This window comes from Malaya genurostris, chromosome 2, assembly GCF_030247185.1.
Source record: "Malaya genurostris strain Urasoe2022 chromosome 2, Malgen_1.1, whole genome shotgun sequence".
Classification (NCBI taxonomy): Eukaryota; Metazoa; Arthropoda; class Insecta; order Diptera; family Culicidae; genus Malaya; species Malaya genurostris.
The window spans coordinates 319,515,435-319,527,704 of NC_080571.1; the positions used below are offsets into that span (position 1 = coordinate 319,515,435).

The window sequence follows — 12,270 nt, forward strand, 5'->3', positions numbered from 1 at the left end:
TTACGACAAAAATATTATGCAAATAGTTGTCATTGATTAACAAATTGACAGAAGTTCAATAGTTGTAATTTAATTATCAACTTCATGCTGTATTTTTACCGTACACGTTTATTATCCAGATTTACCGTTAAACATGAATTTTTAATATGAAAAAAATCTTTAAAACAACGTGTGGTCATCTGATGAAAGTTTTCATAAAAAGAATACCGATTAGTTAAGTTAAATCAAAGTGGCTAAATCTAATGAGTTGAATCAAAAGTTCTCAACCAGCTCCAACCCCAATTGAAATCAGGACAAATTTTGGTTTGCTTTGAAGAATAAGTTAGATTTTGTTTTAACGAAGAATTTAAATAGATAAATTACTTAATTTTCAATTTATAAGGCACAGATTGATAATAAATTTGACGACCGATTGCAATAATTCAAATTCAACATTCTAACATCTATAGTTAATCCTGTCAACACAAATAGTAACGATGATCCATTTGGAATTTCCTGTTTTTTTTTAGGATGAACATTATTTATTCATGTATTGCTTATAGTTGTAATGAAAATTTTTTGTGGCTCTTTAAAAAAATTGAAATTTTGTTAATAGCATGTTTGGTTCTTTTGACTGAAAAGATTTCCGACCTAGGCGCTTATAAACACTCTGGTGTAATTCATTCATTAGTACTGTTTACTTTATCTGTCGGAACTAAAACCAAATTCAATGATGACATCCAACTTTCAAGTAAAATAATATGAAATAATGTTGGAACTACTTACATTGCACCCTCAGCTGCACCCGCTTACTGATAGATGGCGGCACCCCATTCGAAGCCACACACAGATAGGCTGCCATGTGCAACCGGCTGACTTTGGTAATGTGTAAAATTTCACCATCGACCACGTTCACTACAGGCGACGAAGGGAGAAAGAAAGAAAACAAAAGATCAAGAATTCCAAATTAGCACTTGAATCATAATCGCCCCGGACGGGTCGGTCGGTTCGGGTGATTATCGTTTTCTTTGGAATTATAATTAATCGTGTTACTGTCACTCACCGTTTTCGCCACCGATGGCCATCTCGTCGCCGTCCTCCCGGCGCCACATCACGTACGGTTCGGGGAATCCTTTCGCTTTGCACGTCAGCGTCACGTTGGTCCCCTCCCGAACCACCATGTCGTTGCTCGTCAGTGATTCCACGATTGCGGGTGGCACTAATTGAAAATTAAATTATGTACATCGTGAAATTAGATTATAATCGTCTGTTGGTAGAGGATTTGATTTATCAAAGGATCGGGTCGGGAGAACTCGGATGAATTTCATCGCCCCGTGCTGTTTGTTCACAAAGTGAATTGTTATTCTGACGACTGTAAACAAATTTTCCAATAGAACTAATGATCACGTTCGGCGAATCCCATCAAATAGCCGACCATTTTTAGCAGCACAACTAATTCAAATCCAGCTTAATAGTCTCATTTTGCACCTAACAGCGACAGCAACTTGCGTTCGTTTGCCAGCTCATTCGCAACTCCGACTCCAGCCGCCCTCGGGAGGCAAAAACAAAACATTAAATAAAACGACAAAATTATAATCTGCACTGAAACAAACAAGCCCCCCCCCCCCCCCTCCAAACCGAAGTTCGGCAACGATGGCGAGAACATAAAATCTGATCGCGAAACGATGAAAACACAAAATCGAATTTGGTTCGACACACCAACCAACACTTTTCCTCCTGTGAGTCTCTCCTTTCCCAACCACCGTCCATCGTCACTCGAACACAGAAATGGGTGCCGGAATGGAATCGGCCAAAATGTGTAGTATAGCGAAATTTATTTGATTCATTAGGAAACAGAGCCAAAAAACGTCGCTACCAATTTTCAATCCATCGGCATTTCCCCTCCCCTCCTCCGGTCACGGAATCTACACGCAATCCAGTGATAAACGTTCCATAAAATCCTTAATGACTTGAACCGGAGGATTCGGTCGGGCACGGGGTTGACTTTAATATAAATTGGACCCAATCAAAGCCGGGCTGGAATGTTTGCGTTCCGTTCCCGGATCCGAACCCCATCGTCGGTTGCGTTGTAATCGTTGTTTGATTTTTGATGGCAACCGGGCAAGGATGTAAATCACTACGGGCGGAAAAAAAAAACATTCCACCAGAGAATCAATTTGTCACGGTGGTTCGAATTTTACGGCAGCTTCTCCAATTTTTTTTTGTTCGAGGTGGAAAACGGCTTCTACGCTGGTTTTCACAAATCACCATGCTTCTCCGCTGAGCTACCGTTGGTGGTTGGATGGAGAGAAGGGGATGGAGGTGCTGCCAGGATGACACCCAAACGAGCTGCTCCACTGTTGCAGTTATTATACTGGCAATTTGTGAAACAGCAAAAAGTTAATCGAAGCGAAAATGAGACCGTCGCTAGGTTTGCTAGATGGTTTCGAGTGGAACTCATGCAAATTTTAAAATTCAAATGAACATAACTGTTTCGAGTTTATTAAATATATTTCGAGCTGCAGAGCAGTCGAGACTAGTATGATTCCACGGGTAAATCGGATTCCAGTGGAATTAAACTGAATGGTAGAAACAGTGAAGCGACAAATATGATAATATGAAGTTACCAACAAACTTGTTCTGTTCTGCTTTGAACAAATTCTGGAATTAAAGAAAACATTTTTGTTCTGTCAATGAAATTTCCGAACTGTGTACATATTTTAAGAGTTTAGGACTTACGGTTGACGTACTGGTAGATAATTGGGAAAAACTTAGTTTTCAATAAACAGACTGTGAATAAATAGAAATAATAGAACGACTGACAAAACACGTTACGATTGGTTAACAACTTAACGCATTTTTTTTCAACGTCCATTCATAAAATACTATATGCCACTGAATCCGAACTGATTCTGACTGTAAAAATAGCAGGAGAACCAACGCGTAAAAGTTTTGCTCGCACATTGCAAAAATCCCAGCTACTCGCCCTCAAATTGGCGAAACTGTTGAATTGACTCTTTTCAATGAAAATTGATCGATTGAAAATTCAGTTTATTAAAATGCACCACTATGTTCTAGAACGCGTGCGAAGACATATGAAAAAAGTAACTTCTTACTGGTTACTTCGCTGAATAAATCATTTCGCTAACTATATCCGTTTACTCATTATTCGGTCCTAAAAGAGTTTGAAAAAATCAGATTTTTCATTCTTACTTTTTGCACATTAATCCTACAGAAATGGTTTGTTCTACAAAGCATTAGATTTTATAAGAATACTCAAAATTTTAGTAAACTTCAAAGTTGTGTAACTGTTTTTGAAAAAAAAAATTAGATGGTTTCATATAAACAATGGTCATGTTTCGTACTTAATTATTTCAAAAGGTTGTAAAAGATGCAGAGATCGAACCAATCTAGTTTGAAAGTACTTTTAATTTACATCAAAATTTTGAAGGAATGGTTTATATCCAACAGTATCCTGGGATTCCAAGGGGGAATGTATATCTGATGTATGTTAGATCTATGGATTCAACGAATCTAAATTTTTTCTTACACATAAAAATGATAAACTTAATGAAAAATACAAAAGCTTAACAAATTGTATTTTAATTCGCGTTCACATATCATCCAAGCCAATCGATAAAACAAAACCACTCACGTTCGGAGAGGCAAAAACCAAGTACAGTAGTGTGTAGTGAACAATAGAACGGATTTCGAATTAGACAGTGATACTGATAGCGAGGAACACATTTTTAAATTCTGAGTAAACCCAAAATTTAGCATTGAAATATCTACAATAAATACGTGATATGAAAAGGTATTACTGACTATTTATATTCACAGTGAATCAAAAAATGTTAAACCCAAAGAAAGTTTTTGATTTTATTCACTTTTGAAAAAAAAATACACGAATTGTCTAAAGTTTATTAGAGATATATAATTTGAAAATTTCTCCGAAATTAGTTGAGTTCTGAATTTAGTTCTACGCTTTCACACAACATATTGCCAATACTTATGATCTAATCTACTACTGTGGGCACAAAATAGTAAGACTTGTTCATAATTTCAAAACTTTATTTCTTCTTCCAAATCCATTTCGTTTGATGTCTTTAATTGACTCAAAACGGTTTCCCCGGAGCGGAGCGTTTGAGTTTGCTGAATAGTCAGAAGTCACATGGAGCTGGGTTGGCGGTTCAACGCATAGGGCACTGGTCTAACAAACCAGTTGTCGTATGTTCGAGCCCCGACCTGGAAGGATTCGTAGTGTCAGTAGGATCGTAGCACCAGCCACGCAATGGTTCTGTACACTCTGAATCGGCTGCGAAGTCTGTTGTAAAACAGAAGGTCAAATTCCACTACAGTAATGTAATACCAAGGTTTTGCTTTTACGTGGAGCTAAATCAGGAGAATACGGTGGTTGTGGTCGGTATTGGTTGAATTTTCAGCGAAAAAATCACGAAGAATCGATGCAGTATGCGATAGTGCATTATTGTGGTGCAAAAATCAAAAATTGCCGCCCATAATTCCGGTTTCTTCGTACGAACAGCTTTGCGTAAATGACGCATAACACTCAAATAGTATTCTTTGTTGACAGTTTGGTCGGTCGGAAGGAATTCGAAGTACATCTCGATAATCAAAGAAAATTGTCAACATTCCCTTGATTTAAACGTTGTTCGTCGTTAACGCGTTCTCGATCCTCTTTGAACTACTTGTTCCAATCAAAAACACTTGCTCGCGAATGAAGGGAAAGCAGTGGTTCGCAATTCGCGCTCTCGTCCATTGGATCGGTGTCAATGTTGTTTGCGGAATTATCGTTACTTTTTGGTGTTGGGCGGCTGGCGTACCTTGCTCTACATGGAATACTGATGGTTTCGTTGAGGAGAATGTTTAATTATTGTGAATAGCTGTCACGGATGTACTGGGGCTGTTTGGGGTTGGTGTGAACTAAGCACCGTTATGATTTGATGTTGTTTTCTTCTTGTTCAGTTTATCAGCTGGCTTACAGTAGTGAAAAGCTTTTTGGCAACATTGACATGTAACCATCTGATTGTCGTGGATAGCAAGTGATTTCCATGGAATCCTTCAATCCTGGCTGAAGGCCAGATAAGAAGGTATAGCCTTCGTCAAGCGTTTGCGTGACAAACGTACGCCATTTAGAATACCGGGAAAAAAATTCTTCCACATCTTTATCCCGGCGAACGATCGCAAACAGGTTAAAACCGGGCATAAATAAAGGATATAAAAAGTTCTTCCACACTTCTTTTTTAAGGGTAAGAATCTCTAAAAACAGGAACATAGCTTTTTGCCTTTCTCTATAGAAAGGTAATAGAATTATTGGAAAAACCGACTTCCGAACGGAGCCTCGGACACCCATAGTTTTATATACAATTTGACTCAGCTTAACGAGAGCATATGTGTATGTGTGTATATATTAGTGTGCATCTTTCAAAATTTTTTTTCGCGCCTAATTTTCTCGAACATGACTGAACCGATTTCAACAAACTTCGTTTGAAAGCTACTATCAAGCCATTGATCAAGTTCAAAACACAAATGGCTGAAGCTTCTGGTTTCGGAGATATGATGGTACAAGTGACGTAACCGACAAAACGCATTGTTTTATTTGCGCTTCGTACTGCAGAGGAATACGCGCAACAACTGGAGCTAGTGCTACCAACGGAAGAGCAGCTTGGCGCGGCGACTCTTGAAGACGACTGGAGGAACATAAGGTCCGCCGTGAGTAGCACTGCTACAACCGTTCTAGGTACGAGGTTATCGAATCGAGGAAATGACTGGTTTGACGGCGAATGTCAGCAGTTGGTCAAAGAGAAGAATGCAGTAAGGGCGAGGATGCAGCAAAACCGCACGAGGGCGAACGAGGAACAATACAGACAGGCACGGAACAGACAGAACACTGTTTCCCGGAGGAAAAAGCGCCACCAGGAAGACCAAGATCGCGAAGCGATGGAACAGCTGTACCGCGCAAATGACACACGGAAGTTCTATGAAAAGGTGAATCGCTCACGTAGAGGCTTCACGCCACAGGCCGAAATGTGCAGAGATACCAGTGGTGACCTTCTCACGAACGAACGTGAGGTGATCGACAGGTGGAAGCAGTACTATGACGAGCATCTGAATGGCGAAGCACAAGATACAGAGAACGGTACAGGAATCAATCTGGGTGCACGCTCAGCCGACGACAGATTCCCAGCCCCTGATCTGTCGGAGATAAGTGAGGAGATCGGCAAGCTGAGGAACAACAAAGCCGCGGGCAATGACCAGTTGCCAGGCGAGTTGCTCAAACATGGAGGAGAGGCACCGGCTAGAGCGCTGCACTGGATGATTTCCAAGATTTGGGAGGAGGAGATTCTACCGCAGGGATGGATGGATGGAGTGGTATGTCCCGTCTACAAAAGGGCGATAAGCTAGATTGTTGCAATTACCGCGCAATCACATTGCTGAACGCCGCCTACAAGGTACTCTCCCAAATCCTTTGCCGTCGTTTATCATCAATAGCTAAGGAATTCGTAGGGCCGTACCAAGCGGGATTTACAGGAGCCCGCACCACTACGGACCTCATATTCGCGATAAGACAAGTACTACCGAAGTGTCGTGAATACAACGTACCCACGTATCACCTATTCATTGACTTCAAAGCGGCATACGACACAATCGATCGAGAACAGCTATGGCAGATAATGCACGAATACGGTTTCCCGGATAAACTGACGCGATTGATCAAAGCAACGATGGATAGAGTGATGTGCTACGTCCGAGTATCTGGGACGCTCTCGAGTCCCTTCGAATCTCGGAGAGGGCTACGTCAAGGTGATGGGCTTTCTTGTATCTTGTTCAATATTGCCCTGGAAGGTGTGATTCGAAGAGCGAGGATCGACACGAGTGGCACGACCTTCGAAAGTCCGTACAACTTTTTGGCTTCGCTGACGATATTGATATTGTGACATGTAACCTTGAGAAGATGATGGAAACCTACCTCGGACTGAAAGCTGAAGCTAGGCGTATCGGACTGGCCATATATGCGTCGAAAACAAAATACATGAGAGGAAGAGGCTCTAGAGAAGAAACACTACGCCTCCCACCACGAATATTGATAGACGGTGACGTTATCGAAGTGGTTGACGAGTTCGTGTAGCTCACTGGTGACCGCCGATAATGACACCAGCAGAGAAATTTATAGACGTATTTTGGCAGGGAATCGTGCGTAATTGGGACTCAGAAAAACCCTTCGATCGAGAAAAGTACGCCACCGCACGAAATTGACCATCTACAAAACGCTAATTAGACCGGTTGTTCTCTATGGCCACGAGACCTGGACTATGTTGGCAGAGGACCAATGCGCCCTCAGTGTTTTCGAAAGAAAGGTATTGAGGACCATCTATGGAGGAGTGCGGATGGAAGACGGAATGTGGAGACGGCGTATGAATCACGAATTGCAACAGCTGCTAGAAGAACCACCCATCGTACGGACTGCTAAAATCGGACGTCTACGATGGGCTGGGCATGTCATAAGAATGGCGGACGACAGCCCAGTGAAAATGGTTCTTGAATCTAATCCGACTGGTACAAGAAGAAGAGGAGCGCAGCGAGCAAGGTGGATCGATCAAGTGGAGGGTGATCTCAGAAGCATCCGTGCCTTGAGTGGCTGGCGACGAGCAGCCATGGACCGAGTTTTGTGGAGACGTATGCTTGATACAGCAAAGGACACCCCAGGCCTATAGCTGTTAGGTAAGGTAAGGTAAGTTTAGTCTGGAAAATGTTTCAAAATATATGACATAAGCACTGGCACATACTTTTGTGAACTACCCGAATCAATTTAAAAAAAATTGTGTCAAAAATGTTCCCAAATTAAAGTCAGAAATTATCTCAATAAAAAGGCAAAACATATTTTAAGGGGATTGTTTCAACGAAATTGAAAGGCGTTACTTCTTAAGCAAACCTTTTTACGATGTTGGGATTATGGACAATGTAGATTAATAGATTATTAAGATACAACACTTTTAAGATTGAACTGAACTGTCAGAACTTTTTTTATATTCAGGCTTAACTCTATTTTTTATACCTAACTTTCTCTTCTCCTGTTCTAGCTTATTCTCTTGTTTACATTTTTTTATGGCGGTAGGGGAAGTAACAGTACATAAGGATTAGCCAATCGCGTTGTTTCGCGAGGCCATGTCTGACGACGGAGGGAGAGCGCGAGAGAAGAGTGTGAGAATCAGAAGCGAGTCATTTTAAGTTCGTTTAATTTGTTCTAAAGAGCGAGTGAGTGTCTGTCGTGAGTATACGGGTGTACTTGGCCTGAATCGATGAGTTGCAGCCTTACGCTATATGTTTGTTATGCTTGGGATAGTCTGTTTTATGTCCGCATTTATTTTGTGATGTCAAGAAGGTTGTTTACAAGTCATAAGTGATACATGCTTACAAGGGTGCTTGGGCAAGTGTCAGCGTTGTCGTTTTAGGTTGTCTGTTTAATTTCGATGAGCGGGTATGTTTCTGCATGAAAAACAGTCTTTATCGATATAATCAGGTTTAAAAAGAAGTATAATATAATTAAAATTACTAATTCTAGATGGTTGTATGGTTTTTATGTGCGACCACGCAAACAATTTCAAATAAACTGAAAACCTAATTATCAACAATTGTGCCGTACGACAAGGAAAGTAACTCAACATATCTCGGAAAACACAACTGCCAAAAAATGTAGGATTTTATATTCTTATAAAATTATATAAACGTTATACTGTGATCGGGGACTTATCGGAGAGTTAATAAGTACAGGTTGCGATGCTTATTCTCATGTGGCTGGAGCACTCGAACCTCGTTCTTTGCTAAATGCGCTGAAAACGTGCGAAGCGTTGTACATTCATTTCTGCCGCGGTACATAAATGCACGAACGAGTTTTTGTGAGAGCAGCTAAAGCTCTTCGCCCGCGCATGGTTGTCTTCTGAGAATGAGGCAAACTTGTTCTCAGCGTAATAAAAAGAGTGCGTCTACTGCTACTCCGTGTAATATAGAGTTCTTACAATTTAAAAAATAATCGCAATTTTGTTACTCAATGTTTTAGTTCACGGTGTTCGGGGTGTCCTGGTGCTGCTCTCAAAAAAGTATAATTTCAATGTGTTGTTTGATACAGATAGTTAAAAATTAGGTTGAAATAGTTTGAGTTTGAGTGATAGTGCAGGTGTAGCAAATGTGTGTTTTGTAGTGAAAGTGCTATTTATTGAATAATATTGATCCGCGAAACTAAAGATGCTCAAGCGGCGGAAACTGAGAATTTACCGAACGAAAACTCAACGATGTTAACCTGTTAACCGATCGAAGCGCCATCTGCATGTGATTGTCGGTGTTGTCGGATTTCTATGGAATATGTGAAAGTTTACAAGTCGATCGTGTCATTCAGACTGAAGGTCTAGGGTTGTTGCAGCGGACCCATTCGCGAGTGTTTTTATTTTATTCTTTCAGTGGTCGTGTTTCATCTCGCGTTGCTGGCAGCAGAGCGAACAGGAGAAAAGGGATACTGGTGAAAACGTTCCTTGGAACGTTATCCGGATCTCTTTCCTTCCCTACTAACAAATCTCCTATCCCGTGATGCTCGTGGAGATACAGTGGTACCCGCGGTCTCTAGAAACAACGAGTATCTGACTAACATTCCTTCCTTTCCCTCAGTAGCACAGCCTTTGGTCGTAGCCAGCGTCGTTATTGATTATTTAATAAAAAGTTAGGAGTGAGTGGGTATGTACAGTGAAAATGATTCGCTTCTCCCAAGCTTCATTTTCTTGGTTCATTGTACATTTCCACTCATTCAGTCAATCACGAAGTGCAACTACGGGCGATCTACTTCAGCTCAGCTCAGCTCAGCTCAATGTTTTAGTTCACGGTGTTCGTTTTTATGATTCACAATCGGAAATCTTGTTTCACAGTTTTGTGCGTAAAATGGGCTTATTTCCACCTCTAGTATAAACTACCATAACCATTTCAATTTGTAAACAGTTACGCCGAGCTAACATAGATTTAAATGTGCCAACCCTGCTACGCAGTGGTGTTTTCTTCTTCCGTACCAGCACGTACCGATCCGTACCGGTTTCGCATAATTTTGTATGAGAGTGTTTTGACAATCATCACCATATAATTTTGAAACCGGAATATGAATCATGATTTGTGAAAATTGGTTAAACCGTTGCTGAGAAATCAAAGTGAGTTCCGTTTTTGGCGATTTTCTTCACTATTAATTGGTGCCTTTGGAAGCGGAAACCGGGAACTAGTAGTCCCAAAGTACTTTTATACGAGGTCTGTTCAAAAAGTTCCCGGAATTTTTTAATTGCGCGCGTCTGGAGAGTCCGGCGGTCAAATTTTTTTTTATTGTGTTGGTACATATGTCCCTAATGTATGGTGAAATTTTCAGCTGTATTCATTGTTTACATTCTGTCTTGTAGCGGCTGGTGTAGACGTGTTTTTTGAGCTTGGCGATTTTTGTCTTGGTGACGTTGGGTGCTTCCACGTGGACGATTGTGCTTTTGTTTCGACATCATAACCGTACACCCATGTTTCATCACCAGTTATGACCCTTTCAAGTAAATTTGGATCGTCGTTGACGTCGTTTAACAGCTCCTGAGCGATGGTAATGCGTTTGTTTTTTTATCAAAATTGAGCAGTTTTGGAACGAATTTTGCTGCCACTCGTTTCATGCCCAAAACATTTGAAAAAATATGATAGCATGAGCCAACTGATATGCCAACTTCATCAGCAACTTCTCTAATAGTGATTCGGCGATCATCCATAATCATTTTTTCCAATTTTCCCACATTTGCATCGATTATTGACGTGCTGGGTCGACCGGAGCGTTCGTCGTCTTCAACGTCTTCGCGGCCATCTTGGAAACGCTTATACCACTCGTAAACACTTGTTTTTTTCATAGCAGACTCACCGTAGGCTCTCTGTAACATTTCGCACACTTGGTTACACTTTATTTCATTTTTCACGCAAAATTTAATACAAATTCTTCAATTCTTCCATTGTTTAAACTAACAAAAATCGCCGAGCTAAAAAAAAACACGTCTACACCAGCCGCTACAAGACAGAATGTAAACAATGAATACAGCTGAAAGTTTCACCATACATTAGGGACATATGTACCAACACAATAAAAAAAAATTGACCACCGGACTCTCCAGACGCGTGCAATTAAAAAATTCCGGGAACTTTTTGAACAGACCTCGTATATTGACCAGCTGACATGATCTGCGAACTAGATTAAATAAGCAGTAAGCTTAATAAAAATGTGTAGCTTGTTTCACCACCGCGTGTGGAAAAATATTTTCCACACACACACACACACACACACACACACACACACACACACACACACAGACAGACATTTTGTGATTTCGACGAACTGAGTTGAATGGTATATGACACTCGGCCCTTGAAGTCTTGGTTGTAGAGTCGGTTTTCACAGCGATTGCATTGCCTTTCTGTATGAGAAAGGCAAAACGCGAACGCAAGCACATTTTGGAAACGTGTTTGGCTATTCTATTGCGAAATTAGGGGAGCTTTCGTTTTCAAACTATTACACGCCGGGATCAGAACGAGTATGATTGTGTTTTTGTGAACTAATTCGGAAAAGGTAAAACTATTAGCAACGAGTGTTACTGTGCTTTATGGAAGCGATTGTAGGACGAAATGTTACCAAAAATCCACCTTCACAGGACAATGCACCGGTACTCAAGAACCTCGCTTGCAGTTTTAAATCTACGAAGTAGGACTTCAATTACTTCTTCACCCAACTTATTCGCTCGATTTTGCTCCCTCAGACTATTATCAGTTCTCAAACATTGAGAGATGGCTCATCAGCAAAAAAATTCAGCTCGTCGAGGAAAGGTAAATTACTCTTCAGACGAGATGAAAGATGAGGTAAAATCTTCCGAGCTGTTCCGTTACAAACTCCCATAGTTAACATCCTCGTTGAAAAACTGGTAAGCTCTACCACATTATGACAGGAAAAAAAAGACAATCTTCACAAACCGAATCAAATGGTAGAGGATCAGAAATATAAGCGGAAAATAGTTAATTTCGATAAAAAAAGGTTTGGTTCGACATTATTTAGACAGTGTTAATTACCTACTAGAACGGCATATCTTCTTAGTTCAAGACTCAGTGTTATAAACTGAAATATCATATCAAAATCACTACTGCATTAATTCAAGCCATCATGCAATTCAATCATAGAGCTCGTGCCCCAAGACTTGGCATGAACATTGAATCATCCTAATAGCAAACGTC

General features: G+C 40.6%; 1 protein-coding gene across 2 annotated transcripts in view; it reads right to left on the bottom strand.

The window, feature by feature from the left end:
* The window catches only part of LOC131431260 (lachesin), a 534,183-nt gene that overhangs the window by 106,685 nt on the left and 415,228 nt on the right, over positions 1 to 12,270 (bottom strand). For both annotated transcript variants that reach the window (XM_058596868.1, XM_058596866.1), the window contains exons 7-8: positions 1,043 to 1,198; positions 766 to 894 (exon numbers count right to left, since the gene is read on the bottom strand). In XM_058596868.1, the coding sequence (XP_058452851.1) occupies positions 766 to 894; positions 1,043 to 1,198 (285 nt within the window). The remainder of the gene's footprint in view (positions 1 to 765; positions 895 to 1,042; positions 1,199 to 12,270) is intronic.